Raw genomic sequence first — 17,762 nt, forward strand, 5'->3', positions numbered from 1 at the left:
TCCCCATCCCTGGGGTTCCAGACCTCTTCTGCTGTCTCCTGGACCTTAGGGACCTGGTGCATGGGTGCCTTCATCATCTGGCCCCCTCCACAACAGTCTCATCCGTTCCAGCCTCCCTTCCACACCCACCCAACCCCTGCTTACTGTGGCCTTCCTGTTCCCTGCCTCCCATGACCAGCCCCCCACATGTCTCCTCCCACAGCCTCTCACCTCTCCCCACCTCCCAGTATTCGTACCCCACCTCCTTCCCGCATTCCTGCTGTTACTGCTTCTTGGTGTTAGTCCTGCTGGGGTCTGGTCTGGGCCGTCCTCGCCTCAGGACCACTGTGTGTCCAAGCCTCTGCACTTCCGTCTGATGTGAAGCCGAGAGCTGAGATCCAGTTTGATTTATCTTTGGATCTCCCACAGAAATCTCTCTATATTTTTTCTACGTATTTTTGACATACTATATATTTTTTGACAAATGCTATAAAAAAAACAGTCTACATAATTATACCAGCCTAAAGTATAGATTCTTCTAAATTACTCCCAGTAGACCATCTTAATGTTGCTTACCAACAATTTTAGACAGGTACCAGCACAAAACTGCATCCACACGAATATCCCAAATACAGACATCTCTGGGCCACAAAAAAATCTGACCATTCTTTTATAGCTCTCAATTGGCCGTGACTGACATTGCAGCAGAAATATCTGTAAAATTTGAAAAGGGATTTATAATGAAATTAGCCAAGACTATTTCTCTGTAATTTTTTATCCCTAAATACTTAGTATTGTTCTATTTACTTCATCCTGTAAAAGCCAAAATATTTCCAAAACTGTGAGAAATGAGGGTACAAACACATGAAAAAAAAAATCAGAAAACTGGATATGAATGTCCTGAAGGATTTACTTTATGTAATTTTCAGAACAATGTATCTTCCTTTTTTGTTTTTTTGAGTGGGGGCTGCAAAGGGAGAAGGAGAAAGAGAGAATCTCAAGCAGGTTCCCTACTGAGCATGGAGCCCTACTTGGGGCTCGATCTCACAACCCTGAGATCATGACCTGAGCTGAAATCGAGAGTCAGACGCTTAACCGACTGAGCCACCCAAGTGCCCCAACGCCTCTTATTTTTTGATAAATCTGGATGTTACCAGTATATTCAGGTCCTAACTTTTACAAAAAAATGTCTAATTTGAATTCTACCATAACAATTTGGCATGACGATATAATGCTAGCAAAAAGATTTTTGCTTTTAACATGAAAAACTTTGTTTTAATCTGGAATATAAATTGATATTATTCTATCCACTTAATGTATTAAGTTAAAGAGGTTTCTAGTTTTTAAAAATGTTTTTCTAAATGTAAAAAACCAGAATGAATTTTTTGTCAAATAATTGCCTCAGAAGAAATTTTATGGTCATCTTCCTGAATCCTCCCCCAGAACAGGGCTCCATAGTTCCTTTTTCTTACCTTTGGGGAACAGGGGATTCCCACAGCCTGCCTGGTGCATGGCCATGCCGTTCCTAGCCCCATCAGGCCCAGCTCCTAGCACCTCCTTTACAATCTCAGATTGAATTGGAAATTACAACTTCCTTGTACATGTAATTTCAAAGCAAATTTTCAATATGATGCCCTAACTGTAATATGAAGGACAAATAGCAGGTTGGTCCTTTATGATAAAATAGAATGCTCAGGTACGACTGTAGAAGACACTAAAGCCAGCCGACCCCACTGCATGTGGAGTTGCTGAGACCCTGGCAGCTGCAAACACAAGGGGTGTCATGCTATTAACTGAAACACTCAGGGGATATTGCCATCAGCAGTGGGATCCTCTGAAATGGAGAATAACTCTTGATGAAGTTCTGAAAAATGCAGTGCTTCTTAAATATGTGCAAAAATTACTTTGTTTTATATATAAACTGGGTACTAAGCTGTGGTAATTATAAACATATTTTTCCCTTAGAAGCCCAAGGAGACATTCAGAAGTTGTGAGGAGAATGGGATGATTTTAATTGTGTGAAACTCTCTCCACATCCTAGGGCCCATGGCCTTTGCCTACTGTATGCAGCCCTTGATCCCCGCAACAGCCACGAATACCCCTACAGCGTTCTCACATGTTCCTTAAGAAACCTCCCACTCTGGCCACACACGCAAAAGCGCTGTCTGCCTAGGTTTTGTTAAATTGACTCTAAAAAAAGAAAATAATCTGTTTTCCAGTGTTTGTGGGCTATTTGTGCATCGTGCTCCTTATGCTGCTGCTGCTCATCTTTTGGATTGCACCGGCCCATGGGCCCACCAACATCATGGTCTACATCAGTATCTGCTCCTTGCTAGGGAGTTTCACCGTGCCTTCCACCAAGGGCATCGGGCTGGCAGCCCAAGACATCTTCCACAACAACCCATCCAGTCAGCGGGCCCTCTGCCTGTGCCTGGTGCTCCTGGCTGTGCTCGGTTGCAGCATCATCGTCCAGTTCAGGTACATCAACAAAGCGCTTGAGTGCTTCGACTCCTCTGTGTTCGGGGCCATCTACTACGTCGTGTTCACCACCCTTGTCCTGCTAGCCTCGGCCATCCTCTTTCGGGAATGGAGCAACGTGGGCCTGGTGGACTTCTTGGGTATGGCCTGTGGGTTCACCACCGTCTCTGTTGGGATTGTCCTTATACAGGTGTTCAAAGAGTTCAATTTCAACCTTGGGGAGATGAACAAATCTAATATGAAAACAGACTAGGATGCAACAGGGGGTTGGGTGGCTCAAGGAATGGGAAATGGATGTGGTTTCTGGCCCTAATTTGATGTGAAGTAGAAGAGACCCTAATCAATGGTATTAAAGTTGCTTGCATATTAATGGGTGGTCTGGTGGACAGTGGGGAGCATCACTCAGCACCAGGGTGAGGGCCCAGCCCTTTGCAGTCTGAAGTTGCTAAATCGTTGTCTGGGCATCATCTCTCTCTGATGAGAGGAATCTCATGTTCATTGCCATTAACCTGGAAGCTTTCATGAATACTCTTTCCTTTTAAAATATTTTAACATTATTTAATAGAAAATAAAGCTGGGCTCTTTCTGATTAGTCTTTGCAGGGGAGCAGATATTCTTACTTAGAAGATTACTTTGGAAATGGGAGAAATTGTTGACTTGAAGTCTGACTATACAGTAAATGTGTCTGCACTTGTGTTATTTTGCATTAAGCATGTATAACATTCAGGTACCTCATCCAAATAAGAAGTATATACATTTAATTGTTTTTAATCCTCTAATGAGCTGACTCTCCCACCCCCTACTCCAAGACATTTTAATTGAAAATAGAGAATAGGTGGACATGATGCAGAGTTCCATTTATAGGATGACTTTCAGTAGCTCAAATCAATTTCAGTGCCTTTATCACTTGAACTCTTCACTTAATTTGATGATTACTATGTGTATGTTCTCTTAGATTAGAATAACTCTTTGATTATACTTTAATATTTCACTATTCAAAATATAAATGTGTAAAGCATTTAGAAATAACAGTATATTCATTTGTTGGAAGAAAGTCAAGGCAAAAGACACATAAGAGCAAATTGACCCTTTTAGCATGCAGTTATTATCCAATTAAAGACAATTGACTTAAGTAGCATAAGGTATTTTATTTGCATTCAGTCCATGTACCTGGGACCCAGGATCAAATATATCCATGTTCTCTTTCAGTGAGCATTGTGGCCATTCAGAAGAAATAAATTATTTAATTTGATAATAACGCTGTTAGATGAGAGAGTAAATGTTTAATAGCACATATATCAAGTTCCCTATAATACAGGAACAGGTTAAAGGACACAGTCAAGCTCAGGCTAGTTTCTGCAAGTTGGAACACATATAGTAAGTTTTCAAAAGAATTTCTAGCAAAAGTGAAAACAATTAACATATCCATCTCCTTATTGTTTGAGATGGCAGAGCACCCTTACAATTCCTCACCCAACCTCTCATTAAGCTTTTGAAATGCAAAATAGCCACTAATTATGCCAGTAATTGGATCAAAGAGATCATTCGTCTGTTTATATAGTAACTTTCTATGTATATTAAATGGGAGCAAAGCACAAAGTGATACAATTATTTCATTAAGGTATCATGTACTTCATGTGCAGTGTTTTATCTAAATAGGGAACTGTGTCAAGTTGGAAGATGGGATTGGGTAAGGTAGATTTGGTGAACTAGAATATCAAATTTAATAATACCCAATTGAAGTTACTCACTAAGGGAAAAAAATATTTTTTTCAGGCAAAAAGAACATTTCTAAAGACCAAAGAAATTGTTCCCTAGAGTGTTGAACAAAGAAGCTAAATAAAATGAGGATAGTTTAACATAGAGTGAAGAACACCTGTATGATTTAAAAGTACATCTGATGATTGTGGGTTGTCAGGGATTAGTGAACTAAGAGCAGCAACAAAATTGTTTTAAAATTTTTTAAATCTTAATAATCACTGATAGTTAATAAATATTCAAAAAGTCCCTCACTCTTTTTATCAGCTCTTGAAAGTTTTGTGTTTTTTTTAAATCTGGTCTTTTTAGGACTGCAAGCCTTAATTTATTGAACTGAACTTTCGAAAATATCATGTAGTTGTATCAGTATACTTTTAGGCATAAAAATAGTTTCCTAGATGAGGAGTTTGAGATATTAAAAGAATACATGTGGTAACACAAGTATACTGAGAAAGTTCATGTGTCTTATGGAAATTATCTTGTTTATTTTGTTATAACTTACAGGTGAAGCTTCGTTTAAATTCATTTATTAGTGTTCCTCATTATATTTTAATTCACAATTATACCATGGATATTCAGAGGTGATATTTTCTGGATGATTACCCCTATGATTTTTTAGAGTAAAACAAAATCTGAAAGCAGTGATAGCTGGTCTCCTCTTCAGGGTGACTTGGTCTGGAACAGTTAGAATCTCCCAGGTTTAGCAGATTATTTTGGTAGGATGCACAGCTTTCCTTCCAGTAAATGAAGTTCTTACGATTTTGTTTCAAGTGTGTGACTCTAGCCTCAAAATAATTGACATGACCAGCAGTCTAATAACCTAATTTTCATGTTTGACATAGAGCATATAACTTGATTTAATAGTATTATTATTATTATTTTACAAATTCATGTTTTCATAATTTGTTTGGAATTGCAAAGGAAAAAGCCTCAAAGTGAGAGTTTTAGGGGAGGGCCTAGAATGGGAATGGGTCTCATTGGTCTCTCCAAAAGTAAATACATATGAAACATTTTCATTATTATACTATTCCTTGGGTTTTATCTCTGATGAATTAAGAAAAAAATACCTACTGTCTGTTTTCAAACCTCCTCTAAAATCTTATGTTTCTGATCACAATTTGCAAATTTACTCTGGATAGATACTTAAATAAGCCATTTGTCTCCTCTACTACTTGGTCAATGCTTCATTTTCTCATCTGAATCTTTACATTTAAAAAGATTGCTTTCTTGTTTTGCTCCTTGGGGCCTAGCACTGAGACCACCCTGGGCATTTTGCTGTTCTGGAGGACCATTCCATGTCTGTAGAGAAGGTTTTGGAGAGGAAGGACAGTCTGCTCCTTGCCACACCTGGAGCAAGAACTGCCCACAACTGGTTCTTCAGTCAAATGTCACTATGGTATTTTCACATTAGAATGTTAGTGAAATATACTTTGCTGCTCTTGGTTCAGCAATAAGAAATATTCTTTCAATTACTACTTTTCAAGCCAATTTGTTATACTCAGTTTTATTTCCAGAAGTTCATTCCAGCTGTAGTAGGTTAGTTTTTGTTCTTTTTCTTTGGGTTTCATGTCTGATAGAAGAGAACACTATTAACGTGTGCAGTCACCCCTCATATTCCTTCTTCCTTGACAGCTCCTCTCTTTGTAAATACTGTGCTTACTTCTAGAAGCTAGTTCCTAGACATTTGTAAAGCACTGAGATGCAGTGTCTCCCAGGTGTGGACAAGCACTTTGGTCCACAGAGACCAAGGTGTTGATGAGCTGCCTAGTTCTTGTTGGGAGATGATACCTCTCTTTTCCAAGCTGCTCAACTAATCTAGAAGAGCAGAGAAAGTGTTCCGATTGTCTACAGAGCCATGCCCATTGTCTTTTCTGATGCCTACTTCATCCTGATTTAGGCCTCTTGTACCGAGTAGGAAACCAGAAAGAGAAAAATGCTTTAGTTTAGATCTGTTCACAACTGTCTGATTGGTTCCAGTGGTCTGAAGGAGTTGTCCTTCTTACTGTGTTTGACACCAAGGAAGTAGTTCACCCATCAAGCAGGATTAGATGGAATCTTAGTGTTCCGCCTTCTCAGGGACCAAAAATGTAACATTAACAACTTAGCATCGACCTTCTTCCCAAGGACATGTCCGTGTTAGTTTTTCATATGTTTTACTCATATTCATAGCTAGAGGTCTGTTAACTTGAGTTGGAAAGAGAAAAGATCAAGTTGCACACCAGTCACACCATAAAACAGTTTATCATATAAAATACCTCAATTTTCTGTATTCCTCACTTCCACCTCATAGTTGTACTGGTGATGAATTTTAAGGCTCTGTCCTTTAGCTTTTAGGTGATTTTTCACATCTGGCCAGATTCTTATACCTCCATCATATACTTGAAAAGATTAAGAATTATAGGAATGAGAACGAGAATTTGGCCCAGTATCACTACTTGTTTATTTTCATACACGATTCTCACATGCTATTAAATGCAACAAGAGAATTATATTTTAAGAAAATGTAACTTTATGTTACATCAAAAAATGTTGTCTAGTAAAAAGTTGATAATAGAACAATGATCATGTAAATAAATCTATTTCAAATGTACCCAATATGATAAAAAGCATAGTCTAGGGCCTAGAGCATGAGCCAGGGAGAAGGATTTATTTGTTCTTTTCTCTATTTTTCCTTGAATTGTGCAACTATAGGTGAGTCACTTAACCTTTCAGTGCCTCAGTTTCTCTACCTCTAAAGGGGTGAGATGGTTCTCCAAATCACCTGTTTTAGAGCGCTCACACTTTTAGCGTGTGCTGATAGCCTCAGACAAGAGTGTTCTGTGCAGGATTGCTCTGGAGTGATGCAGTAGAAGCTCAGCTTGCACTGGGCATCCTGTCTGCTCAGGACTGTGCTACTGACATGCAGCTTCAAGCACTGAGTAAGCAAAGGAAGTGCTGGGTGTAAAGTTTGCACGATTCCATGAAGCTTTAATTTTCCTTTTTTTGTTTTAAAAGGAAGGGTTTTATATATTCTATTATAAAATATGGAAATTAAACAGGGACTTTAAAAAGCTGCACTGAAAGATCACATTCTGATGGTGTGATGAGATTTTCTGAATTCTGCAGAAGATTCGATGACCTCTGAACCAGACTGATTCTGTTGTGTTAGATTTGTAATGAATGATGCTGAACTTCTTGCTTCCAAGCAGCTCAACCCTGACCATGACCTACCTGACACCAGGTAAATGTCAGGAGCTCCCAAACCACTAGTGCCAAAAGGTCACGTTGAAAAGTTCAGACTGTTCTTTTATTTGTCAGAATATAATAATTTGACCCCCACCCCCATGTCAGTGTTTTTGCACTTTGGAATAATTTAAGGGTACTGTTTTTCAGTAGCATTCCTGAGTGTGTTTGCCTTTTTAAATGATAAATGTTTCTTTCTTGTAAAATGGAATATAATCATGAAGGAGATGATGACTAGATAAAAAAATGTAACATGTTGATTGATTAAGTTTTTTCCTGTAAATGTATCAGGGGAGCTTCCAATTAGCATACATACACACATTTGTAATGGCTAAAACTTGCTTATATTTTGCTTTATAGAAGTAGTCATAGCATGTTGTAATTGCCTTATGTAAATATAAAAGGCTATTTATTAAGTTTTCCAATAATATTTATTAATCTGTATGTGTTTTAAAATAAAATAACTTATTTCTAGCTGAACACTCGTTGCTTTTTTTTTACCCACCACTTGAAATGTTCATGTAGTCTCAGGTTCCAGCTCATCCTAATGAATTCCTCAATTAAATGTTTCCCATTTTCTTTGTAGAAACAAATAGCCCAGGTCCCCATCATGATATAGAAAATGTCTACCTGTGTATATCTTAGGGAGCAAATCCATGATATGTGAAGGCATTTATCATCTAGTGATTACTTTTCTGATACAATGAAATGAGGGTTATTAAAGAAAACGAGCTATATTTTAACAGGTTAATACCTTTTACATGTTTGGGGGGCTGTAGAACATCACATTTTATTATATTTTAAGCACATGGAAAATTACAAAATCATAACACATTTTAAATCTACAAGGGTCATCGGAAATCTTGTCATTAATCTTTATTAGTGTCCTATAAGTCACTTTATTAAATGAAGAAATACTGGACACCTGGGTGGCTCAATCCGTTAAGTGTCCAGCTCTTGATTTTGGCTCAGGTCATGATCTCAGGGTCATGAGATGGAGTCTCATGTCAGCTCCATGCTGGGCGTGGAGACTGCTTAATTCTCTCTCTTCTGCTCCTTTTGCCCTACCCACCTCGCCCCCGTCCCCCGCTCTCTCTCAAAATAAAAAAAAGAAAAAGAAAAAATATTTTATTTGAGCAAAAATATGTATTTTATTTAAAAATAAAAGGAATCCATTTTATAGACAGGCAACCATAGTTTGAATTCTCCTCCATCTTCTGTTCCTTTATCTCAGTTATTTTATATGGATTTGTTGTGTTACTTCATTGGCATCCCTCCTATCCTGCTTGCCATGGTGCAATTCCAATCCCAACTTGCAAATTTCCTCAGCAGAAATTAGTCCTTTCCAAATTAAATCCAAAAGGATTTAATTACTCACATTTTAAAAAACAGATTTTATTTTTAAGTAATCTCTATACCCAATATGGGGCTCCACCTTACAACCCCAAGAACAAGAGTTGCGTGCACCACCAGCTGAGCCAGCCAGGCACCCCTAATTACTTACATTTTGATCAAAGTATAACTATACAGAAATTGGGAACAAACATTTTTGAAAACCACCAAATGTTTCTATGGATACCCCTTTCCACACAGGTTTTTGGGGTTGTGAAGTTGTGTAAGTGCCAAATTCTACAAAAACTTGCCCTGGTTGGTTACTAGCAAAGAACTGTTAGTTCTAGCTTAGTCTAGCCAAGCACAGTAGTAGCTAGTAGCTCTGCACCTAGTTCTGAGGGTTATATAAAATCAGGCATGCTCCCTGCCCTCCAAAGAGCTTATGCTCTAGTTTCTCTGTTGCTAAGTCATGTCCCTGCCTGATGACCCTGGGGCATGACATTTTTGGCATCTTTGTTGTAATGGTAATCACACTGGTACACCATATTTCCAACCTCACATGGTAGTTTCATAAAGGTTTTTTGTGTTGGAGAGCTGAGGCACAGTCAAGAAACAAAAAGATTCTTCTATCTGTATTAGCAGTTCAGAAGAGAAGGAAAGGACTAATTCCTGCTGAGGAAATTTGCAAGTTGGGATTGGAATTGCACCATGGCAAGCAGGATAGGAGGGATGCCAATGAAGTAACACAACAAATCCATATAAAATAACTGAGATAAAGGAACAGAAGATGGAGGAGAATTCAAACTATGGTTGCCTGTCTATAAAACGGATTCCTTTTATTTTTAATGATGATGTTTGGGGCATGTCAGTGTCCTTCTTACTCTAATTTGGTGTGCTTATTCACTGTGTTGGTTTTCTATTGCTTTTCCAACAAATTACCACCAACTTTTTGGCTTAAAACAACACAAATTTATTATCTTACAGTTCCAGAGGTCAGAAATCCAACACAAATTTAACTGGGCTAAAATCAGGGTGTGGGCAGGATTATATTCCTCCTGGAGGCTCTAGGTGAGAATCTGTTCTCTGCCTTTTTCAGTAGAGGCCTTGCACATTCTTTGGTTCATTCTCCTTTCTCCATCTTCAAAGCCAGCAATGTTGCATCTCTCTGACCCTTCTTCCGTTGTCCTATCTCATTCTCTGACTCTGACACTTCTGCTTCTTCTTACAAAGACCCTTGTGATTATTTTGGACCCACTTAGACATGAAGGACTATCTCCCCATCTCAAGACCCTTAATTTAATGACACCTGCAAAGTTCCTTTTGCCTGTAAGGTAACATAGTCACATGTTCTGAAGTTTAGGTCTGTGGACATCTTTGGGGGTGGGGCATTATTCTGCCTACCATATCCACTCACCATCTTATCAAATGAGGCAATTATTAAAAGCCATCTCCTGGCTTTTAATGAACATCCTGGTGTTCTACCTAAATTTGCTTCAAGTTATTACTGTCTTTTTCAGAGCACTCTCCTCTCCTTCTGACAAATGTTTTGGAAAATGCCCTACTACATTTGTAAGTCATCTGTGGTCTTGAGTAAACTTAATAATATTAATTGGAAAATATTTATATAATACTAACCTTTCAAAATGCTAGAGATACCAGAGGGGAAGTGGGTGGGGAGGGGGGGGATGGGTTAAATAGGTGATAGGGATTAAGGAGGGCCCATGGTGTGATCAGCACACAGTGATGTATAGAAGTGTTGAATCACTATATTGTACACCTGAAACTAATATTACACTGTATGTTAACTAACTGGAATTTGAATAAAAACTTTAAAAAAATAAATAAAATGCTGGAGAATGCCACTATTCACTTTGGAAGGACAAAAGGCAAATTTAGTGATAGGGAGCTGAGCTAAAGAAAAAATAATCATCTGTTTTGCTGTTCTCATGCTTCTGGCTGGCCTCTGTGGTAACAAAACAAAAACATAGACGAGCAACTAGAGAACAATTTATACATGAGAAACTATTTGATTTACTAATACATGATTTTTAAAAATACTGTTTATTGAAGTCTTGCTTATACCTCTATAACAAAGATTTTCACAGCTTTATTGAAGTATAATCAACATACTCTAAACTGCACATATATAAAATACACATTTGGTAGGTTTTGATGTATGTCGTATGATGTTATAGGATGAAAGCATCCCCATGAGTAAAACAGTGAACATATCCATCACCTCAAAGTTTCTTTATGCCCCATTGTAATCCCTCTGCCCTTATTGTCCCCTCTACTCCCAGCCAACCATCTACTTTCTGCTGCTATATATTACCTTCCATTTCCTAGAATTTTATATAAACATAATTATTATATACTTTTGGTCTGGCTTCTTTCACTTACCAAAATTATTTTGAGAATTAGCCATGTTATAGCAAGTATCAATAGTTCATTCCCTTTTATTGTTCAGTGATATTCTATTATATGGATATACCACAGTTTGCTTTTATCCACAGTTGCTTTGTTATTGGACATTTGAGTTGTTTCCGTTTTTTTGGACATTACAAATAAAGCTGCTATTGAATGTTCATTTATAAGTCTTTTAAGGGATATATGCTTTCCATTTCTCTTGGGTAAATATCTAGGAGTAGAAAAGCTGGGTCATATGGTTGATATATGTTTAACTTTTTAAGGAACTGCCAAACTGTTTTCCAAGGAAGTTGCACTGTTTTATAATCCCACCAGCAGTATATGAAAAGGAAATGGATTTTTAAAAATTTAAAAATATCTATGATCAATACGTTAACACATTATATAAGTTGTGCAACATCATGTGCTGGAGAAGTGGTCTGGACATTTAAGGAGCCTGCATAATGTTAGCAGGTATATTATACACACTTATAAAAACAATGCACTGTGTAATGTGGCTTTTAAGTGTCAGGTGGGAAGTCCAAATAAATGTGAGAGGAGTCTGTGAGCTACAACAAAGAGAGAAAGCTGATTAGATGAGGCAGGGCTTTGCTGGGATGATTAGAATACTAGCAGAAAAGACCTGCAAGCAAATTCCTTAGGTTAACATAATTTCTAAGCATTTTTTTTAAGATTCTATCTATTTGAGAGAGAGAGAGAGAGACAGGCAGAGGGAGAGGGAGAAGCAGGCTCCCTGACGAGCAGAAAGCCTGACATGGGGCTCGATCCCAGAACCCTGAGATCATGACCTGAGCCACAGGCAAATGTTTAGCCGACTCAGCCACCCAGGCACCCCATTTCTAAGCATTCTTTTTTTTTTTAAAGATTTTATTTTTTTGACAGAGAGAGATACAGAGAGAGAGGGAACACAAGCAGGGGGAGTAGGAGAGGGAGAAGAAGGCTTTCCGCGGAGCAGGGAGCCCAATGCGGCGCTCGATCCCAGGACCCTGGGATCATGACCTGAGCCAAAGGCAAATGCTTAATGACTGAGCCACCCAGGCACCCCAGCATTCTTGTTCATACAAACTAACCACTACTTTCATTATAATCATCTGCCTCCTACAGGTATCTGGTGGCATTTGTTAGTTATTGCTACATACCATCTCTATCAAAACTGGTGACTTAGAACAACAATCATTTAGTCTTTTTCATATGTCTGTGGATCAACAGTGCACGTTTGTGGACCTCAACCAATCAAATCGGTCTGTTGTTGGCTCAATCTCTGGTGTCTGGACATAGTATGGTTCATCTGGGTAGCTTTCCAAGTGGTCTGTTCCATGTGGTCTCCTTCTCCAGCAAACTAGTCCAGGTTTCTTAGCATAATTTAGTCTGGGAACCACCATATTTTCTTGGCCAAAAACAGTCCCAAGGCCAAGGCAGAATTGGGATGGAGTGGAGCTGCAAAGTCACTCTGCAAAATGTGTGGGCACGTGGATGGGTAGAGAATTGGAGCCATTTTTCATCAATCTACTATATCAGAGACCAACATGCCAACCATCTTTCAATATTTAATGTAAATTCCTTATTTGACTATGTAATCTAGAACTTGGCTGAGACCAAAGAATTAAGCAAAAAAAGTCCTCTGAGCCAGTTCTAAATGCAAGGTTGGCTAGTCACCAAGCCCACAGAAGATTAAAAGCTTTTAAATTAGTAGCTGCAATAAATAAATAAGTAGCTGCATAGTCACCTAAAATGAAACCAGAGGTTGGTAGCTAATCCAATTAGTTTGAAAAAAGCAAATTATATTTGGTATTTTCTGGTTCAACAAGCATTCACCTAAAAAATATTCCCACCCAACATGATTTACATTTCCAATACTAGTGTTTTTGTATCTATTCAGAAACTGAACAACATACCCAAAGGACCTTGGCACCTGTAACCAAGATATTATTAACAGGCCTCACCTGATCTGGCTTGTTCCTCGCCCCTACACATCCTCCTCTCCTCCCTCCCACCCACCTCCCACTTCCTAGAAATGAGCCCTCTTTGTCCATTTTATTATTTTTTTTAAGATTTATTTATTGTTAGAGAGAGCAAGTCAGCTGCAGGAGTGGTCTCTAGAGGGAGAGGGAGAGAATTCTCAAGCAGACTCCCAGCTGAGTGCGAAGGACCCCAGAACCCTGAGATCATGACTTGAGCTGAAATCAAGAGTCTGAAGCCTAACTGACTGAGCCTCCCAGGCACCCTGGTTTTCTCTAAAATGGGCAGTAAAAGGGGTGCCTGGGTGGCTCAGTTGGTTGAGCCTCCAACTCTTGATTTCCGCTCAGGTCATGATCTCAGGATCCTGAAACTAAGCCCCAAGACGGGCTCCTGGTTTAGTGGCAATAGGCTTGAGATTTTCTTTCCCTACCCCTCTTCCCGCCGGGCATGCTCGGGCGCTGTCTCTAAAATAAACAAATCTTTAGAGAAAATCATGATGGTGGGTGCTAGAGAAGTTCTCCATTGGAGAAGCCAAGCCGGGATAGCCTAACAGTAGGTTTCCCACGTATCTCATGAAAAATACGTCTCTGCTCCAAGTGTCTCCAGACGCGCTTTCACCAAACCACTAACTCGCCCAAAAAACGCATCTTCCCAGGTTTCGGTTTAAAAAGGGCTCTACACTGAGCCCCGCCCCTCCGTGTTCCCGACCCACCCCCAGCCTCCAGGCCCAGCTCTAGCCCACCGCTTGCACTCTCGGAGCACTTGTTCCCTAGGGGAGCGCTAGCGACACGGCTTAAAATGCAGCTTCACACGCTAACCGCACGTGGGAATTAGCATTTTAAGAAAGCGGCACACGGTACTTTGATTTTGATCACCTGGTCGGCGAACCTATTTTGTAAAATATCGCCTCCAGTTCTTCTTTGTCCCGCCCTCCACCCTCCTGTTCTTGCTCTCGGCTATCCAGGGCCAGTTAAAGAAACCGGAAATCCACAGGAACGCGCGCCGGGAGCGGGCCTTCGCTGCGCTGCACCGCGCGTGCGCGCGCCGTCTCTTGCGTCACTCGGCCGCGCCCAGCCTTTCGGCGACGGCCCTTGGTCCCGGCCGCGGCGGGGGTCGCAGGTCGTCCGGGGCAGGTTCTCCTCGGCGCTCCCCCATGGAGGAGGCGGCGCTCACGGCTGCAGACCCGGATGCTCTCACCTCCTTCTGTACGGCGACGAAGGCGCTGGCCGCGCGAGCTCAAGAGGCGGCGGCCCGTGCGGCCTGTGTGGGCGTGTAAGCGGAGGTGACCAGGGCCAGATAGTGGAGGGGAAGCCGCATGGCCGGCCTCCAACTGGGGTGAGGTCGCCACTCTTTCTTTTTCTTTTTCTTTCTTTCTTTCTTTCTTTTCTTTCAGGCAAGCGCGAAGGGGCTAATTGTGGGCTACTCTGCTGGTCTTGGGTTCTTGGGTTGGTAGGGGCCCTTCAGGGGACACGTGTGTTCAGAAATGGAAGGGCTTTTCCTCATATTCTGCATCGAGGAATCCCACCGTGAATTGGATTGGTATTAAATGCCGTAGAAGCCTGGCTTGTCTGTGTCGGGCGCGTGTTCATTAAGCTCATTCAAATAGTTTCGTTTTGTTGTGGTGAGTTTTAGAAGATTGTTTCAACTACCGCGGAGATACTGACAATTGAACAAGCCTTAGGAGTCGGCCGTAACGTTTTGAACATGACTGTTTCAATTTCCTAACTTTTATAAAGTCCCTTAATCCTGTCTTCCTCTCCCTACAACTGTACAAAACTCTGAGTACGTTTAGTTTTGTATTTGTGTCTCTTCAGTTTCTTCACGAGGTTTTCCAGTTTAATACAGGACTATGTTTTAGTTCTGTTTCTAGAAGTTATATACCATGTGCCTAGTTAGTACTTTTTTATGAGAGAATAGAGGTCTTTGTTTCATTGCAGTAAGCTGTTGAAGCAGTATGTTGTCCTTGGTTGAGTAGGTTTCATGTTGGTAAGTAAAACGAGTATGGAGGCCAGTAACCAAATTTTTGAAAGTATTTAGTAACTATGCAGTCCTTTTGCCTACTTCTGTATTTTCTTCTTTCCAGGCTGGAGCTACTCTGCCAGGGTTTAAAACTTTAAATGAGAGTAAAGAGTATTTACAAGGAAATGAAAGTGAGTAAGTCATCTCTAACTGCTTCCAGACTTTTTTTCATAAGAGAGACCATATTAAACTTACATGTAAGTTAAAATTTTAATTTATAACTAATGTTGCTAAATTAGGGTTGGAGATTTAGGTTCTGTAGTATTTATAAGTACTGCTTTTAAAAATAATTAGCTAAATAAGAGATTGGAAAAAATTAAAGGAGAAGTAAAGATTAAGAAATTAAAGATTAAGAGCTCTAAAGTTTTCATTCAGTGTGGGCAGCCCATAAAGAAATAGAGTCCAATGGACACTTAGGTTCCTTTTCAGGCTGTGTAACTTTCTCTTTGGTCCTCTGCATGCGGTTTAACCCCTTGGAGGTTTGGTTTCTTTGGTTGTAAGGTGGGGAGAATGATACCTTCTTCCCATTGGGTGTATTAGAAATAATGTGTATCAGTTACCTGGAACAGTGCTTCACAGGTGTGCAGTAAGTGGTAGCTATTACTATTAGAAATAATAAAAAAGTTACATTTGTTTTTATGATATTTCTTTTATGTAAAAATACCCTGCAGTGGTATCCTCCCTACCCTTGTTCAGTGTCAGCCACAGTGGCCTTTCTTTTGCTAGAAAACTGCATACCAGTTCATACCTCTCTGCTTTTGCATTTTTTTCTCTGCTTTTTTCTTTTTCCTATCTCTTTCAAGCCTTTGCTCAATACCTGCTCCACTAGGCCTCTTAACCAACCTAGTTAAAATAGAAGTCCCCTAACCCAACTCCCCAGTGCCCTTAACCATAGCATTTACCACCTTCCAATATAATGTTCTTATTTTTATTGTCTTGCCCTACCTCCAAACAAGGTAAACTCCATGAAGGCGGTGATTTGGTTTGTTTTATTCACTGCTGTATCCCCATTACTAGAGCATAGTATGTATTCATGTAGATGTTTGTTGGTTGAGTAAATGAGATAAGCACCTGTCCCCAGTGAAGGGGATATAAGTCGTATACATAAGTAACTGTAATACGGTCTAGAAAAGTGTCCAAAGAGAAGTGTAGGTTAAAGGCCAGGGAATTCAGAAAGATTGATTACTCTGGCTTATGGAATTCAAGCAGGGCTTCATTTTGGAGGTGCCTTTTGAATTGGCTCCTTAAAGATGAAAGGGATAATGTAAACAAAGATATGGAGGAAAAGGAGTAAGAAAGAATGGCAGGAGTGTGTTGACTTCGGGTGGAACACAGGGTATGTGAAAGTATTGGGAAATAAGATTTAAAAGTTAGGTTTGGAGCAAATAGTGAAAGGTCTTAAGAAGATTACAAATTTGAGCTTCTTTAAACAATGGGTAGCAGGAGAATGAGATGGCACAAATGTGTTTTATAGAGCAATGTGACAGCATCGTATATTGAAGCTGGATTAGGATTGGGAGAGACATGGAGGTGCAAGGCTGTATTTCACAAAGGTAGACTCCATCTGGCACTCTTGGCCCTTGTATCCAGTTTGGGTAATGAGGATGGAGAAGCCACAGTCAGAATACAAGGAGGAGCAGATTGGGGAAGAAGATGATGACCTACACTGAGAGCCTGGTTGGAGCTGCCACTTGCTTGTGTTCCACCTCTGAGACTAAATGGAGACTCCAATGGGAAAGGCAAAAGGCTGAGAATAAGGAGACCTGGATTCTAGCCCTGTCCTGCTACCTACCAGCTGCTGGAGAAGTTGCTTAACATCTTTGTGCCTGTTTTCTCATCATGGGGCCCTCACCACGTATCTTTCAAGTTTTTGTGAAAATGAAATGTCAAAAATGCTGTGACAAGTTTAAAGCTGTAAATGTACTTTTGTTGGTATATTCTTTAAAATTATCTAACTTTGGTAATTGTGTAGCCTACTGTTAATCATTTTGCAAAGCTAATCTTAATTTCAGTATATCTTATAGTTGTTAGAATACTAGTCTAATTTTTCCTGTTCCTTAAATTATGTGTTCTCTGTGTTTTAGAAGAAAATGGGCCAATTTCAGAATTTTATTTTAAGATGTATTTATTTCATTTTCAACGTAACTTGTATTTAATGAAAGTTAACATAAATATTCATAAATATTAGTAAAATAAGCTGTGAGAATTAAAATTTAGAATAAGCTAGAAATTCTAAGAGCCTTTAAAAGTGTGTTTAAAATTAAAATGGGTCATTTTCAGAATTTTTAGTTCACTCAGCTGTGGAATCCTTGAGGACAGGGACTTGTGATCATCTTTATAACTCCAAAGTTTGGCACATTAGAGCTGCCCCGTATATGTTTATTGAACAGATGACCACATATAAGTAATAACAACAGCCTGGAGGGGAGGAGTGTGGGATGGGTCCTTCCACCTGTGTCCCCCTGAGAGGTAAGATGGGCAGGTTACCACCTGGAGCTTGTCCTTTAGGAAAATAGTTGAAGTGAAACTTAGCAAGTTTTCTTGTTTAGCTGGCCTTAAACCTGGCCCTACTTCATAGTTAATCCTTA

The 17,762-nt window shown here is 39.7% G+C and overlaps 2 protein-coding genes across 3 annotated transcripts in view; both read left to right on the forward strand.

The window, feature by feature from the left end:
• The window catches only part of NIPA1 (NIPA magnesium transporter 1), a 78,467-nt gene extending 70,550 nt beyond the window's left edge, over positions 1–7,917 (forward strand). The window contains exon 5 of the mRNA XM_078079013.1: positions 2,199–7,917. Within this exon, the coding sequence (XP_077935139.1) occupies positions 2,199–2,710 (512 nt within the window). The 3' untranslated portion in view covers positions 2,711–7,917. The remainder of the gene's footprint in view (positions 1–2,198) is intronic.
• A 6,282-nt stretch (positions 7,918–14,199) lies between these two features.
• The window catches only part of NIPA2 (NIPA magnesium transporter 2), a 32,320-nt gene continuing 28,757 nt past the window's right edge, over positions 14,200–17,762 (forward strand). The window contains exons 1-2 of one of the 2 annotated variants that reach the window (XM_036076357.2): positions 14,200–14,490; positions 15,239–15,371. The gene's annotated coding sequence lies outside the window, so the exon portion shown is untranslated. The remainder of the gene's footprint in view (positions 14,491–15,238; positions 15,372–17,762) is intronic. The other variant, XM_036076358.2, reaches the window with a different exon arrangement.

Source organism: Halichoerus grypus, chromosome 8 (genome assembly GCF_964656455.1).
Source record: "Halichoerus grypus chromosome 8, mHalGry1.hap1.1, whole genome shotgun sequence".
In the NCBI taxonomy this organism is placed as follows: domain Eukaryota; kingdom Metazoa; phylum Chordata; class Mammalia; order Carnivora; family Phocidae; genus Halichoerus; species Halichoerus grypus.